This window comes from Crassostrea angulata, chromosome 10 (assembly GCF_025612915.1).
Source record: "Crassostrea angulata isolate pt1a10 chromosome 10, ASM2561291v2, whole genome shotgun sequence".
Taxonomy (NCBI): domain Eukaryota; kingdom Metazoa; phylum Mollusca; class Bivalvia; order Ostreida; family Ostreidae; genus Magallana; species Magallana angulata.
Genome location: NC_069120.1, coordinates 29730685 through 29747636, shown reverse-complemented (window position 1 = coordinate 29747636; position 16952 = coordinate 29730685). Strand labels below are relative to the sequence as shown.

Genomic DNA, 16952 nt, shown 5'->3' with positions numbered 1-16952 from the left:
ACCTGATTATGTTGACAGTCCTAATTACTGTTCAAATAGCCAAATTTATCTTTACGTGACACAGGCACCTGACGATATAATTTTTAAATGAAAGATACATGTATTGCCCGGCTAACTTAGTACTAAAGGCACGCCAGATAAATGCATGTGATGTATCATAACGCCAGATGCCTACATCCCTATAATAAAGAATTAGTCTTATCAATGTTTCATCATCAATATATTTGCCAGCCTCATGTCACTGATGAGCCCCAGTTCAGCTTCTTTAGATGTGGAAGTATGGCTAGCGAAGATGTTCATATAAAATGAGTAACGCGCGTTAGCGCGTTATGAAAATTTGTGTGCGCACACCGCTGCAGTTATGAGACTATATCTTTCAGAAGAATAATGATTTATTGCTTATATTTTTAACTTCTTGCCTTGTCTGCAAATGTGATTTATACCTTAATAATTTAATTCTTGTTGTAACGCACCATCTGGTTGGATAGAAAAATTTAGTTAAATTTGTATAACCTGGTTTGCACCTCACAAGACACGTCACAATGCACCAACGTCAAAAACGTACTAATCCGCCTGACATTACATTTGAATTTTGAACAGATAAATATCATTTTTAAAAGTAAAACGCACCCAATTTGTACGGTAAATGACAGAAAATTAAATTATAAGGAATGAACTCAATATCCACCCAAATTATACTCGTATAACCTGGGTTGGAGCAATTTATGCTTTTTTATAATCCGCTTCACTAAGTTAAGCGATCTATTCTTGTAATAACGAGATAATTAATTCGTTATTACGAGATAAAAATATTTTTTATGTGGTCCTATTTGTCTTTCGTAGTTAATGCAAGAATAAAAATATTTGCAATTGCTTTGAAGACATACTTATATATATATATAAAAGAATTCTATATAGCCTAAACATGTATATAGCCAATGAATTAAAAAAAAATTCATACCTAAAATTTTCCATAAACACCTTCAGGGAGAATGGGTGACTTACCGTTTATAAGCAAAATAACGGAAATATTGAGAAAAACAAAATGGAATCCTTTATTTTTTTCATTTACACAACATTGCAAAATTTGTTACATAGTGAACGTTATATCAATACATGTGTTCGAAATCTCTCTGGGGTTTTGCAATTTTTATCTTAAAGATTTAAATTTGATTTTTTTTAAACTGTGATAGTCTGTAGCTCCCGGTCTGGAAAAAAAGTCCCAGGTCATCCATCTGAATTTTTTTCAGACCGGGAACTACAGACCTGCAGCTAGGTGATTTTATGTATTTTATATCACAAAGCGTCAAGTACCATTTTGAACGAAACTCGTTTCGTTCTTACTTTAAAAAAAAGAACATTAGCGAATGCAGCAGAAGTAGGGAAAAATGGAGAAGAAAAACGCAAATAAACTATAAGTTTCATAATGTAAAAGAGGAACAAGAAATAATAAGAAATGGGGAAAAACAAGGCTCAGTAACAGGACCTAATGTGCATCTGTACATGTACTTTTAAGGTATGTTAATGACTATTTTATTAAACAGTAAACTTCATAACCTTTTTCACACATTCTAGAATTATGAATCTCAATGTGATGATTTAATACTTTCTATTTTTTTTAAATCAATATAGATTCAACTTATAAAGTGCGCCAAAACAAACGCGACATTAAATTTATTTCATGACGTCAAATTTTATGATTAATGACTCAAAAATCAATTCATCGACTTTGCAACGGGGATTATGCTATTTGGTGGAAGGTATGTTAAATGTGTGTGGCGTATGAATATTATCCCCAGTATCCAGTGTATGACGTCGTTAAGGATAACGTCATCGCTGTAGGTATATATACCGTTACGTTTTGGTTACCGCGTTAGTTACTGAATTTGATCGGTGGCAATCAGACGTGTTTTTACACAGAGCGCAAAAATTAAAGAATTCACTATGAAAAGAGAGCGATCATCCGAAAGAAAGAGCAAGAGCTCGTCAAAGAGGGTAATGGCTCTCTGAATCAACTGTTTTTTAATACATGAGCATTAATTTAACCTTTTATAAGGCGAATTCTTCTCTGCACGATGCTGGATGCCATATTTGTCCAAAATGTCGCCATCATGGATGTGAAATTTTTATTTACTGAAGCAATTTTTCTCTCCTATCACGACTTCCAATTCATATTAAATGATGCAATTGTCTAAAATATTATACTTTCAAAAAAATATTTTATTAAGTAGAATCTAGGTCTAATACCAAATCAACATGATTGGCGGGGGGGGGGGGGGGGGGGGGGGGGGGGCAAATGACATAGAATGGATATTATGGTTTAGCAGTGTGAAACTTATCTTTTGTCATAAAGATAAAAGACACATTTTAATAGATTAATTTATCATTCATGTCCATTTTCCAAACAAAAGCTGAATAGAAATATATACAGGTTGGTTTGATTAAAAATAATCGTTTTAATGTAAAATATTGAAAATTTCAGCACAGCATAGATGCCTCATCTAATCATTCCAATGACAGACAGTGGTATGATGTGCTGCTGGAACTCCACATCAAATCTAGTGTGAGTATCCACGTAGTCTTGACAGAAAAAAATAGGCTAATAGCCATGACATACCACCATCCAAGCACATTTTCAGTTGTAGAGAGCTATAGTTATGCTTTGTCCCTCAGATGGAGGGTCATACTATTTTAACAGCAGGCTGGAATTATGTTAAGGTACCTCACTACACCCAGACTTATATGTTTTAAGACACTACGTCACAAGATGGCGATTTATGTGTTGTTAAACTGTTTATATCGTTCATTTAGGTTGTATATTGTCGTAGCTCAGTGGCTAAGGTATTGGGCTTGGGCTGTGAACCACAGGTCATGAGTTCGAATCCGCCTGGAGCTTTTGTGTCATGTTAACTAAACTAAATTTTTGAAAATGTCATTTTTCATCCAAAATTGCACATTTTTTGCCTAATTGACTTAAATACTTCTTATCCATTGTGATATCTCTCATAATCAAGTAATTTTCTGCTGATTTGAGAGAATATTTCAAGGTGTAGTGAACCACCTTACTAACTATAATACACATACTCTATAAAATATGCAATACATAATGAATTTGGATAGTACACAATATGACGTATTGTTTAAAATTCAATGTTAATTCTTTAGTAAAACACCGTTACAAAATGTTCTCCTCTTTCTTTCTCTCCCTTTGTTTAAAGTCCTTCTTTTCCCCTCTGTCCTTGAACTGTTTCATTACCTCTCTCCTCTTTCATTCTTTCACTCTGTGCTTTATTGTGTTCTACAGCAACAGCCATCTTTTGTCTCCTTCCGTCATGCATGGAAAGAGCACATGAATGACTATGTAAGACTTTCTGAGATTTGTGATCATTTCTCATGATTGTTGACCTTCTATCAATGTTCTGAGATCATCTCTACCACAACTTATTACTACTCGACCTGTCATAATCATCAGTTTTGCATTATTTCAATTGGCATATGATTTTATGAAAACTAGCAAACCAAATTTATGTTTATAACGTCTTATTAATGATAACTTGACCTAAGTAAATGCATCAATTGATAAAAATGCAGTGTCAATTTAAAAATACACAAATTTTAAAAAATGTGACTCGGTGTATATAACAAAGAGAATTTCAACTCATTTTGTTGGTTTTGGTTTACAGTACAAACTGACGAGTGCAATCAACAAGTCAGAAGACAGAAGGGAGTTGCCAACTGTCCCGCAACCCACCCACACTGTATGTAGTAACAATAATTGTAGTCATATTCATAATTAATAGTACTATCATAGTACTACCATGGTATACATGTATATAATAATATCAACTGCATGTAATGCAGGTATTCATGATTGGTATTGTTTAGATAGGGTGTAATATGAATTGGAGAACTTCTCAAAATTACATATTTAAAGAGATCATTCTCTTCTTTGAACAGATTGAGTGGCTGGCTCGCACCAGTTTCAGACATCGCCCCATGCACCTCAATGTTCCGCAGCAAAAGAAACTTCCCCAGCAAAGGAAGCAGAAGGTTGCCAAGAGACGGTGTGTGCAGCATTCTGAGCTTGACACCTCCTTCATTCTCTACTAAAGGAGGAACTTGTGTGTAAGTATAGATGTACTAAAGTTTGTATGTCTGTGACCTTGATAAATAATTGTAAAGGTCAAGGTTAAATTCTGATGTATGACACAGGAAATTAATGTTAAATTATTAACAAGTGAATAAGAATTGGATTATGTGTTGGGCACTGAAAGTTTTCAAGATATTTTTTTAATGGTTCTTATCTTGCCTTCTTTTTAATTTCTTCTCTTTTTAGCAATAAAGCTGTGGTACCAGTATGGGTAGAGAGTGCTTTGATCATGTAAACCACTGTGCTTGCATAAGAAAAAGTGTCGAAAAGACTTGTCTTGTGGGAAAATTCAGAAAACTTGGTGCTCTCATACCGGTATTCTGTAGCGTTTCTGTACATGTATTGACTGGGAATCAAGAGGCGGTACTTATTACTAGTGTATAAATCCTAGAAGGATTTTATGACACTTATAACACAGAAGAATTAAGACAACTGTCAAAGATATTTTTTTAGTTCTGCAAGTGTGCTGGTTTGTGTGGACACTGAGACTTTTGATCAGTTTGATGGACACTCCATCCAGTTTAAGTTGTATATTATATATACATGTAAATATTTACCGTAGATCTGTCATATTGACAGAAATGTTGTGTACGACTGTAATCTGTATATTATATATACACATGTAAATATGTAGGAATGATCTGTCTGTCATATTGACAGTTATTGTACACAGTGTAAAATGGTGTATGCTTCAATAGAAATTGGGTAGTTGTCATATAGATTGGTTGAGTCATTATAGTATAGTAAATGTTGCAATTAGATCTTCATTAAGTTAACATAGATCTAACTTGCACTATAACTTCTTTTTTTTTTTTTTTGTTGTTGTTGCAAAGTTCAACTTTTCACAGCATTAAGATTTGGATAAGATACATATATATTATAAGGCATAATCAGAGAGAGAATGATATACCCTTGGTACATCCCTGATGTGAGGCAGGGAAAGGTGGTTTTTATATTGGAGGGGGGGGGGTGGGGGGTGGGGGGTGTTTGTACCCTTGATGGGTAAGTTTTACACTGGTACTCTGGTAGTAATGCTTTTGGGGTTAGACAAGGCTAGTTTAATTTATTCTGATACATGTATTATGTTTGTGGGATGGACCCCGTCTGAGAATTTTTTTTATACTGCTCCTCTGGTAGTGTGTGGTTGCTTGCATTGTTTGTTTTTTGGTTGTTTTTTTTTACTTCAAGCATGAATGATTTGCATTCAATAGAAATAAAAATGAATTTCAGTATTTTGTCATTTTAAAATGTATTGTATGGTACCTGAAGTCTCCTGAATACACTGAAACTTAAAACTCTAACAGAGTGCTAAGATAAAAAATTAATATAGTACAGTCTCCATTTTTTTCTGTTGGATTTTAAAAAGATATATATATGAACATTTCATCAATATTGGACTCTTTAGAACCCCGAAAGGTATGGTATGACTAAAATTGAAATTTTTTTGTAGCATATTGCTTGATATATGATTACAAATGAGAGCTGTCCTCATTTTCAGAGAGGCTCAATTCTATGTAAAAGTTGCCCACTACCCAACTCCTCAGATTGTTTTTTTATGCTCGCTACAAAACAATTTTTCTCCATATTATACAGTTATTTATGAGATGAAGTATATAAGTGGGGTAAACTTTTTCTTGTTTTAAAATTCACCATGAATCATGATACCAATGTTACTGTTTATATTGCACTGTGTTGGTCCCATGCTTTGTCTGTGTTGTCATGTCATATACTTATGTAGTGTTTGTGGAGTCATTCCACTTCCTAAACAGTAAACAGGCCATGATGTCATCCAGCGGGGGCCCCTGCACATGCAGGTGGACCAGAGACCCCCCTCCCCCGGTCTCTAATAGCAGACAACAACAGTGGATAGACTACAGAGCTACCGGTATATGTATTGATGTCGGTGAGTCTAGTACCCCTGTTTAAGTATACAAACACTATATTGGCACCCAATTCAAAGCCCCAGACTCCAATACATACCGATATTTGCCTTAGGATTTTTTTCCTTTAATAGTCTTTCAATTGAAGTCACTCCACTCTCTCCCCAAGGTTTAGGGGAATCTGGCCCCCCCCCCCATTCTAGTCCCTCCCCCATCCCATGCCTGTTGGGCCTGTACAGCCCACATACCAGCCCTTGGTAGCACACCTGCTATTTCTCCACAACTATCCCAGAGTAAGCATGTGTATATCAGCAGGTTGATTGGCAACACTTTTCAGGCAGTTGATTTGCAACCCCAGGTCTCATCCAACAATGCCACCCCTCCCCAAAAGTATAGAAACACTGTGCCAAGTAGTAGACCGATCATGCTGTACACCACCACCATCCCCCTCCTGGGAGGGAGAACGTTGCCATTAGATTTCAAGTGTCAGTAGTTCAGACATCACAGGGAATGCGAACAAGTACTGCTTGTGTCATAACCCCTTGTTGTTGTCACCCAGTAGCATAGCCGCAAGAGGATCGATACATATATATTATTATAACAGTAACTTGATCCAAAGAGTCAGATCATGAAGAGTTGCCAGGCGTGGATCATCAGATCAAACGAGACGCGAAGCGTTGAGTTTTATTTGATGATCAGCGCCTGGCAACAAGACGTGATCCGGCTCTTTCGATCAAGTACTGTCATAATGATAAATTTATTATATATATACCCTTGTCCATTTAAAAGTTTTAATTACAAAACTATCTTTTTAATGTTTACTTACATAACAAAGCTATTTTGAAACAAACTCTTTTAAAACGTGCTAAAATACAGACGCTATGTAATGTGTACTACATCTAATCAGTTTCAAAGAGTGGCGATACAGAATCGGAAAATCACAGTGTGGTGATCTGGAAAATCGGATCACACTCTGTAAAATCGACAGTACCAAGACGGGAAAATTGATGGGTTAATAATAAATTGCTGAACAGGGAGGAATGTTAGTGATACCAGTATTTTACTGGCTGTCCTGACCCATCACCTGAGGCCCCTTCCCAGCTCTATCAGCATTGGGGTAAGAATATCACAGGTTCTACCAAAATCTCGTGAGCCTTTGCCAGGAATCTCATCTCCCACTTGATCATGTTTACACCCCTGAACCCCATTCACATGAGCCCCTTCCCTGGAAAACAAAAATTTCAGGTTAATAATGTGTAAATCCCTGCAGCGTCCTATAGCCCAATGAAATATGTGCGGATACCCATAGTCTCCATCAACCCACCTGCAATGCAGTGGCCTATAGCTTACCTGGATACGTGCCAACCCCTGCAGCGTTCCCAAAGAGGATACAACTACAGGGTCCAGGCACCCTGAAGACATCTCTGAAAGGGACTCTGTGCACCAGGTCCAGGGGGCAGTCCCTCAGCCTATGCAGTCAGACTAAGAATTCAGAAAGCCCTCAACAAAGCTGTGGTGGATACATGGGCAGAAGTGAGTGTTCTTGTGAGGAGGTTTTAGAACAAATTGGAGTCCAAGCCCCCATCAAGAAAAATCTCACTTTGTTGCAAACGAAAAGTGGAGCCGGATTTAGGGGATATATGTTGCTGGCCTGTTTGACATCAGCTTGGTTCAGCACACACATCAGGTTGATCAATATGTGACCCACATTAAGGACTGGATGGTGTTCGAATGAATATCTTGATGGATCAACTTGAAGCACTGTGTCTTCACCCTACGTGAGGAAGATATCCAGATGTCTTATGGTTGGGGTTAGGCCTTTAAGACAATTAGACTTGGTTTCCCAGGTCCAGGGGACAGTCTTTAAGGATGGGGACTTGTGTGTGCATCACTTTGGGCCAGCTTTGCCCACAGAATACCTAATCAGTTTGAATAAAGATTCTGGAAGCCCCTATTTAGGCCTATTTTGGTAGATACTGGGGTGGAAGTGAGTGTTCCTAAGAGAAAGTTGTATGACAAGTTATACCGCATCACAGTGGTTTCTGCAGTACTAAGCTATTTCATGATGGACAAGATCTCATCAAGTACATGGAGGTGCCCACTTATCTGCACAACCTACTGTATACAGGGTTATTTTTGCACCGTGTTATTTTTGCCCATTAACAATTGCAAACAATTTCGCCCCGTCTTGAATTCGCCCTTTCATGTCAGCTTTAAGTACTCCCAGGATCAGCTGACTTTGCTGGCTTGAAGAGTTCAGCCAGTTATATAGCACAGACCAGGTAGGCGCCTTATCATTGCTGATATGATGTCCCAACCATCACTTCCATCTAGGTGTAGAAGTGTGAGCTTTACTGTCAACCTTAGCGACTTGCCTTGTGTGGGCTGCCATAAGTGCACAAGAGCCCACTAGTTGTGGAATGTATTTGCTGAGGAAGTAAACGATATAGCCTCATTTGCAAAGCCAAGAAGCTGGACATTTTTTTCAATGTAGGGGGAAGAGTTCAGCATTACAGCTGACCTTTGTCCCACTGCCAGTGACACAATTAAAGGCTGGCAAGCCATCTATCAGCAAAATAGCACTAGGACTTTTAGGCTGATCCAGTGATATCCACTATCCCAACTTAATTTGAGAGTGAGAGTGGTTACATGTCAATATTAGCAGGGGTTCCTGGTTTGCTTGCATTATAGGGGTTTTCCCTGGGCATTCAGAGAGCTCCCCCTCTTTGGTAGGCCTAACGACCCTTACTCAGTCTAATGGTCTAGAATTAGTCTTAGTTTTAGATTGGACTGGAACCTGAGCTTGAAGATCAGGATTTGTTTCTTGCCAGCCCAGCATTTGAATGCTACTTTATTCACCCCAGCCTCTTTAGCTCTTTAGGTTGAATTAGGACAATGTCCTCTGGAAAGAGACAGGGGATAGGGAAAGAAAGGGAGAATTTTGGTAGTTTTCAGAGAGTTAATGCAGGATGTCTTTCGTCTTTGCCATTTTACGGTATGCTTGCGGCCTGTCACCAGAGATAATCAAGCATACCAAAGCCATACTGATGGAGTGTTTATTTTGGTACAAGATGATGCGGGTTTTGTTTGTACTAGTGGTCCTTGCAAGAGAAACTAAGTACCATACAGGAGCATACATGAAGAGAGTGTACCTTGACTTCCGGGACTATTTTAGACTCGGAAGGGGAATGGGTACCAGGTATGTTTTGTTTATGATGGATCAGTTCACTAAGTAGGTGAATGGTATCTCAGAGGGCTGAGGTCACAGCCATTGAAGCAGTCAAATAGTTTTTTGTGAGGTTTGGATTCTCCCTCCATATATTTACTGACCAAGAGCGAAAATTTGAGAGTAAGCTGTAACCTGAAGAGGTTGACACCATACCTGTATAGGAAGAAGAAGAGGACTGCTATGCTGGTGGCCAATGGTGATCATCTAAAGAAGTGTCCTGATCGAGATGTCCCATTTGTAGCTAGATAGGAACAGAGGAAAGTTTAGGGATGGAGACAGGTGTGTCCTGGAGTTTTGAGTAAGCCCTGCCATGTGTCAAGCTGGGCCCTAGACCAACCAGAAGCAAGTGCATGAAGGTCCTTGGAACAACATCCCCCTTTCACCGGCCAATCAACTTCCCAGTAAGCTGCCCCAAGAGCCCATAAAGATAAAAGGCAGGGCAGGCATGGAGCCTGTGGGCTGGAATACCTCTACCCTTTCCACGATTGTGATGAGCAGACACAAAAGATGAGGGTTCATCCTTGATGACTTGGCCCAAGATACTAGTATACAAACCAGAGATGTCTACAGTTTCTTCTGCCTCATGCATCACCTTCGACCTTGTTTGTAAATGTCTTTTAGACGTCAAGGTCCATGTGACATTGGGAGACACTGCTTTAAAATGACGTCATCTAGATAAACCAGTCAAAGTGTACAGACATTTTATTGTTTCTATCTGACTTAAAGAGAATAATCACTATACAATCGCGACAGTCCTAGTGGAGGCCATGGACACTGTGTAGGCATGTTGATGAGGATCCTCCGAGGAGCTACTGGTTGACAAGATTACTCCATCTGGCTCTACTTCTCCTCGTCACTAGTGTCCTGCTTGAGCTCAGCTTTGACATCTATACACTCAAGGAAGTTGATGGGTAGCCCCTCATGGCTTTTGGGATGGCTACCATCATCAATCCCCAGCCAAGACCCAGTAGCCCTTAACACTGTGACTAAGGGGGCCACACCAGGCATCCGATGGAGGAGACAATGTGGAAGAACCAAACCAGGCCGGTGGCTCCCTGGTCCCTTGGGAGCCCTGGCCCCCTTGAAGAGGAACACCATATCAGGCATATGAGCCAAACTCAGTTCCAGAATCTCCCTCCCAGCTTGATATTAAGCTTATTAACAGTATCTCCTACCACTCCCAAGAACCTTAATGATATTGTTTTTGATTTGGACAAACACAGTTTGAGTGAAATTGTTTATGAATTTGTGAGGAAATTTTAATGAAGTTGATAAACAGTTCCAAGTATGAAAATCAGGACACTGAAGCCAGCCTGATACAAAAATAGTCCCAGAAGAAGGATATTGCAGTCCAAAGTGGCATACTGCAGGTATGAACCTCTTTAAGAGGCTTTTATGAGATTTGAACTTATACATTTGTAATTAAAATTATAAACATGTTCAAGGGGGGTGTGCAGCCATCTTGTACATTTGAGGATAAGAATGTAAACATTTCTTGAACTGGCTTGTTTCTGCCCGAAACTAGCCAAAACTGTTGCCAAAAGATATAAAAGATATAAATATGAGATTCTACATGTTGTTTTGTATGCAAATTATGCATTCAAGAACAGGACAATGCCTTTTTAATCACTTAAAACAGCTGTCAAACTGCACAGCTACAGACTTATTCTAAAGATTTAAAAATCAGAAATAATAAGAAGGGGGTTCAGCATCCAAGTCTTTCAAATCCATGAGTAAGACCAGATGCATCATCCATGCAAGTTTGGTGAAGATAGGACGAGTAATAACTTAGATACAGGACCTGCAACAAAAAATTTAACCAGGTCCGGATGCCGACACCTGGGGTAATTAGCACAATCTCCCCCTGACTTGGTCACGGTGAGCTAAAAAAGGTGTGTATTACCTTCCAAACAATGCACACCATGGTTGGGGTACTTTTAGGTAGCAAGATTTTTTGTTTGGCATAAAATACGTACTAGAAGAAAACAAGAGGCCAATAGGCCTTAACGGTCACCCGAGTAGCATATAACCCACACAAACTTGTCGAGGAGTCTCATGTGTGCATTTAATTAGGTTTCATTCTGGAGAAGAACAATTATAAATTTGTAATGACGACCACCTCCCTGCCTGAAATCTTTCAAAAAGAACTATGAAACCTATAATTTTGGAGAAAAACTTAAAGATCTGGTCTACAAAATCATGAATTCAGTTTTCCTTTCAGGTGTGTGGGAGTAAAGAAGATAATTTTTAAACATTATATCCATTTTGGTCCTGTCCTAGAGTCAAAACCCATACTTCAGGGGACATGAAATTTAAAATTTTAGTAGAGGACTTCCTGGTAAACAATTATGAATTCAGTTTTTCATATATAGATGTGCGAGAATAGAGAAGATTTTTAAACATTATATGCCTCAACACTATATTGCCATATGCCCCCCCCCCCCATGTCCTGAACCCCTGACCCAGTGGCCATGAAATTCACAATTTAGGTAGAGGCGTTCGTGGACATCATAAACATGTATCCAGTTTTTTGCCCAGTCATGTGTGGGAATGATGAAGATTTTTTAAGATTTGATACATTTTTACTATATGCAAAAATGTATTGGCCCACCCTGGAGCCTGAACCCCTGACACATGAATTTCACAATTCTGTTAGAGGGCTTCATGGAAATCATAACCATGCAACCAGATTTTTCCTCGCATGTATGGAAGTAGAGAAGAAGATTTTTGAAAATTTGGCTTTTTTGTTGTTGCATATTTGGCCCCACCTGTGGTGCCCTAGGGACGGTAGAGCCATGAATTTCACAATTTAGATTCCTCTTACCATAGAGATGCCTCACACCAAAAATGGTAACAATTAGCCTTGTAGTTTTTAAGAAGAAGTTCAAAATGTAAAATTGTTAACGCACTTTACACGACGATGGACGAAAACTAAGGAAATAGCTTTGCAAATAAAAACTATGAATGTTGAGTTTTTCTCAAACAACCAGAACAGGAAAATAAACAACAAACATCTAACTTCTTGTGATAAACAATTTTAATGCATAAAGCAGTTAACACATTTGCCTCTCATAGTTGGTAAAGGTCAACCTCTTAAAGATTTCTTTCTCATTCTTCCATGAAAACAAAATCTGAAAGCCCTTAACAATAGAATAACATGTATATGGCAACAGACACACTTTCACTCATATAAACATTGTTTATTACAGCTAACGCATCAATTCATTAGCAGCAAAAACAATCAAAGTTTTCTTTCATACTATGAAAAATTGAAACAAGGGGAATTTACTCTGTTAATTTTTTTTTCTATCCACTTTTCAAACAACACGTACACACCAACTTACTATATGATTATAATTTTGAGCAGAATGTACTAGGGTCTCAAGATTAAAACTTTTTTCCTTTTCAGAAAAAAAAAACCAGTTTTGCATTTTTCACATTCAATTTCTTGAAAACCGTGGTAAAAAAGACAATTATTGGATTGTTGAGTTAAACTTTAAACAGTATAAAAATAAATAATTATAAATTAGTTCATGTTTAGCCACTATTTCTGGAAACTAGGTACTAACTACCCACTACAGGTTGTTCACATAATAAAATCTTTACAAACACAAAATTGCCAGCTGACAAAACAAGACAAAATATGATATCTGAACCTTTCAACGGCTAAGGAACTTGATATTATCAAGAGTTATGTTCATGTTATCATTTTCCCCAAATGACAGGTGTTTAAGCACAACTGAATTACAAGTAACTTGAATTCACAAATAAAAGGGAATGAAATATGAAACTCAAATAATCCTGAAAAAAAAATTCTGTTGCCATCATACACTTTAAAATCATAATGATGAAAAAAAAAATGTGATTATTCAAAAAGACCAATTCTTGGAAAAAATTTTAAATGGATTTTTTGGTAAATCAAACATTTTTCGGAAACCAGTCCAAATATATGAACAATGATCTTGCAGGCAGAAAAGTAACAACTTTGCATCACAAACTGAATATAAAATGAAACAAATATAACGGATCTAGGATATTTCATATAACTACATTATGGTACTACCCCCCAACTCAGTTTGAACATCTACCGTAATCAAACAATATCATGTATCATAAATACAACAAGAGGTATAATGCCCAAGGTAGCAATAAATGATGAACATATGTGTCTTTATGATAGGGAGAAAACCACATGGCTTTTTTTTGTTTTTACAAACACTGCAACTAAAATTACAAAATGTGGTCACACAGATACAAAGAAACAAAATTTGTGTTTTAAATAAGAATGTAGGAATACACTTGACATTATCGTATCAGACCAATTCAACATCTGTACAAATTCGCCATTCACAGTAAATTTAAAGACAAAAATACCCAAGTTTGATACTCTGGCATCTGAAGACATGTTTTTTTGATAAATAAAAAAAATCTTTCATTAAAAATTGATTATATACCTGTACAGTGTACATGAACATTGTATGACAACAACTAAATCTAGATGAAAGCAAGAGAATTAAAGTGATTTATTTTTTTCTTTACTAATATTTGTACTTTTCACTATGTTAGAATCAAATTTCAGATAATATAGTCTGAAAAAAGATTCCATGATAAGATATCTTCTTGGTCTTAATAACAATAGCAATCAAATGACCATTATGATTTTTAATGACAGATGAGAACATTTTTGTAGAAAAAAAAAGATAATAATATTACAAACCACAAATTGAATCACATTCTGTATTCTAATGGTTTTCTTTTTTACCTAAAATTACAGTGTAGCAAGGTATAACTATGTAAACTGCTGTGTATCATCAGGTTTTGAAAATATCTCGATGTTGATGAAAGTATTCAAATAACTGCGTTTTGTACTTTTAGTCTGGGATAAAAAAAATGTTTTGATTAAAATTACTCTTGAAATAAACCGTTCTAACGTAGCAATGAGTGTGTTAATCTATATGTAAAGATGGAATTTGCTGGCAAATATCACATTCAGCTTGGATTCTTCAACATGAGTTAACCAGGTGTCTGTAGAAAACCAAAAACTGACTTTAGAAACAGCCTATTTTTCCCCCACTCTTTTTTTTTTATTTCACTATTAAAACAGCCGACTTTTCTTTCTGGATGGTGAATCTATCAGAGTGTTATCTGGAGATGAGGTCCTCTTTCTTGCTGTGTCATAGTTACGAGAAAATTCATCTAGAATAAATCTGTTTAGTTCCTCCATGTTGCCGTTGCTCTTGGGTAAGGCTCCTATCTGTGGAGAGGCTGTAGCACCTTGTGACATGCTGAAGCCCATGGTGATGTTCGACATTGCACCATTTAGACCTAAAATTGCACAAAAATCTTTCAAATTTTAAAAAATGGCTATGAGAAAAAAAACCCCAGTCTACCTTGTCCAATAGCTCCTTTATCAAACCTACAATAGAAACTATTCCTTAAGACCCAAAGGGAACAATTTCTATCAAGGCCTTGAAGGGTTTGATAAAAGAACTTTCTAATTCACAGCTAGTGGATAAAAGTTCTCATTTAAGTGATGCACATATTTAAAATGTCTAATCATTGAAGCAGAAGTTTTCAGTGTTAAACAAATCGCCAGATCATCAAATAACATAAAATCAAAACTGGTATCAAGAAACTTTTCTGAGAATAGCAATTTTACATCTTCATCTACAAGATATTGCGTCTTTACTTATTCTTAGTCCCCAAAGATAATATCACTATACCTTGCAATGCAATGGCTTCTCTGAATGCCTGAAGATCTGGTTCGTTCCCAGAAGATAGACTCTCTGGACCTTGTAGTCGTGGCGAGTGAGTTCTCTCCACGGAGAGTCGAGATGATTGTGAGTGCCTCACCATGGAGGATGCGTGTCTATTTCTGGCAGGTGGATTTTTGCCACACAAGAAAGCTAACAGGTCCTCTCTACGAATGTTTCTGCGTTTCTTTTTCACCCATGCCACAATGTCTCTGTTTCTGTATTGCTTTCCCTTTTGAATACCAAAGTCTACGCAGTTGTGAAGAGAGTCTACACCATCTGCAATAATTAAGGAAGTTGACTTGAATTAAGGAAAAATGTGATCGTATCAATCTTAGCTGGAGTAGAAACACAACATAGTTCCCATTAATGGACGATTCATATTTTTTTAATAACAATGAATGAAACATTTTCTCAATATCATTTGAAAATGTTGGAATAAAAAAAAAAAACCCAATATATTTGTGAAAATCTTTAAGTACTGAAAACTGCATCAATCATATGTATCCAAAATCAAATTTAAAATGTCAGCTTAAACTTTACATGAAAAATGAATATCAAAACAAAAGGTGTTTTTTTCATCAATTGTGATGCAACTTGAACTGAAAAAGACACATACCTTTATACAGACTTGTCACATTTGAAGCAGCGTTCTGAAATGGAACCCATAATGAAAGACCTTGATGGCGATCTGAAAATATAAGGAAACAAATGATTTCATTTCAGAACCAAACATCCTGGATTTACTCAGTGAAAGGATAGACTTAATAAGTTATAAGTAGGTAACGACATGTTGCATAAAACAAACAACCATTTTTTTTTTAAAATAAGCAGGTGACTTCTGCAAGCAATGAAAAGAACCACATCCTTCTAACAAAATTTTGAAAAAAGATCATTAAATTCTATAAGACAATAGTTGGTTGCAATAGTGGTTGCAAAATTTGAAAAATATATAGAATAAAATAGGTTTTCAGAGAAAAAAAATTAATATATGAATGATTAAATTTCACTTCAGTCTAACATCTACACCCAACTTTTAACTGGCTCATTACTACAGCAAAAGGCTTGGCATTAGGGATGGGGCACAGCACTGGATACTGACAGAGCAGTCATCACAACCTAGCTATGCAGATTATGCAGATGTATAAAAAATTTAAACATTAAATAAAAATGAACCTTCAAAAAACAATTCATTTTTAATGTTGCATGTGATCTCAAACAGCTGTCAAAACACAACATTCATAATTGTGCTAGTGAAAATTCATTCAAAAGGAATGAAGGGAGGAAGGAATTTTCAATGGTTAAATTTTAGATGACCATGCAGATAGCCAAACAATACACAGCACTAAGATAGAGATCTACAATGTTCTAAATTTAGATTCTCATACATTAAAGGTCTCTTACCAACTTGCACTAAACACAGGGTTGAAAAGTACTTTGTATTTGATTTCTTAAAAATATTATACATTTTTCACTACAAAAATCACTATAAAATCTTGTTAAAACATAAATTGTTTGAAATGCCACCTCGTACACTTGGAGGGATGAAATCTTAAGCCAAAATAAATAGGGTGCTTGGCTTCAGGTTGTCAAGTTTTCTTGACTCTTACTGTTCTGGTTATGCAAGACTTTCCTTACACATGCAACCTTCTCTTTTCATTTTGTGCATTCAGTTTTCAATTTTATTGGGTGTTGAGAGTCTGAGACAGGAAATGAACTATATCATAATAAAGAAGAAATCTTGTGACCACTGCAATTAGATTGCTTTTCCATCTGATATTTACAAATTATTTTGATTGCGTAGTCCATCCAGTGTGAGACCCCCTCCCCTTTCCCATTTCAAACTATATATTAAAGTTACTGAAAATAGGGTTCTGACCCCAACCCTGCAAAACATAATTATCATAAGACTGCCCCCTGGGGAAAATTCCTGATCTGCT

At 36.7% G+C, this 16952-nt stretch overlaps 2 protein-coding genes across 2 annotated transcripts in view; one reads left to right on the top strand and one right to left on the bottom strand.

The window, feature by feature from the left end:
* The first annotated feature begins 1944 nt into the window (after positions 1 to 1944).
* LOC128164509 (uncharacterized) lies at positions 1945 to 4110 on the top strand. Its single transcript, XM_052828398.1, has 4 exons — positions 1945 to 1995; positions 2483 to 2563; positions 3684 to 3758; positions 3958 to 4110. Exons 1-4 carry the CDS (start codon positions 1945 to 1947, stop codon positions 4108 to 4110), a joined length of 360 nt encoding a protein of 119 aa, XP_052684358.1.
* Positions 4111 to 12278: 8168 nt separating this feature from the next.
* Positions 12279 to 16952, bottom strand: part of LOC128168297 (HUWE1-associated protein modifying stress responses-like) — a 6017-nt gene continuing 1343 nt past the window's right edge. The window contains exons 2-4 of the mRNA XM_052834513.1: positions 15632 to 15703; positions 14983 to 15291; positions 12279 to 14584 (exon numbers count right to left, since the gene is read on the bottom strand). Coding sequence (XP_052690473.1) covers positions 14355 to 14584; positions 14983 to 15291; positions 15632 to 15703 — 611 coding nt within the window. The 3' untranslated portion in view covers positions 12279 to 14354. The remainder of the gene's footprint in view (positions 14585 to 14982; positions 15292 to 15631; positions 15704 to 16952) is intronic.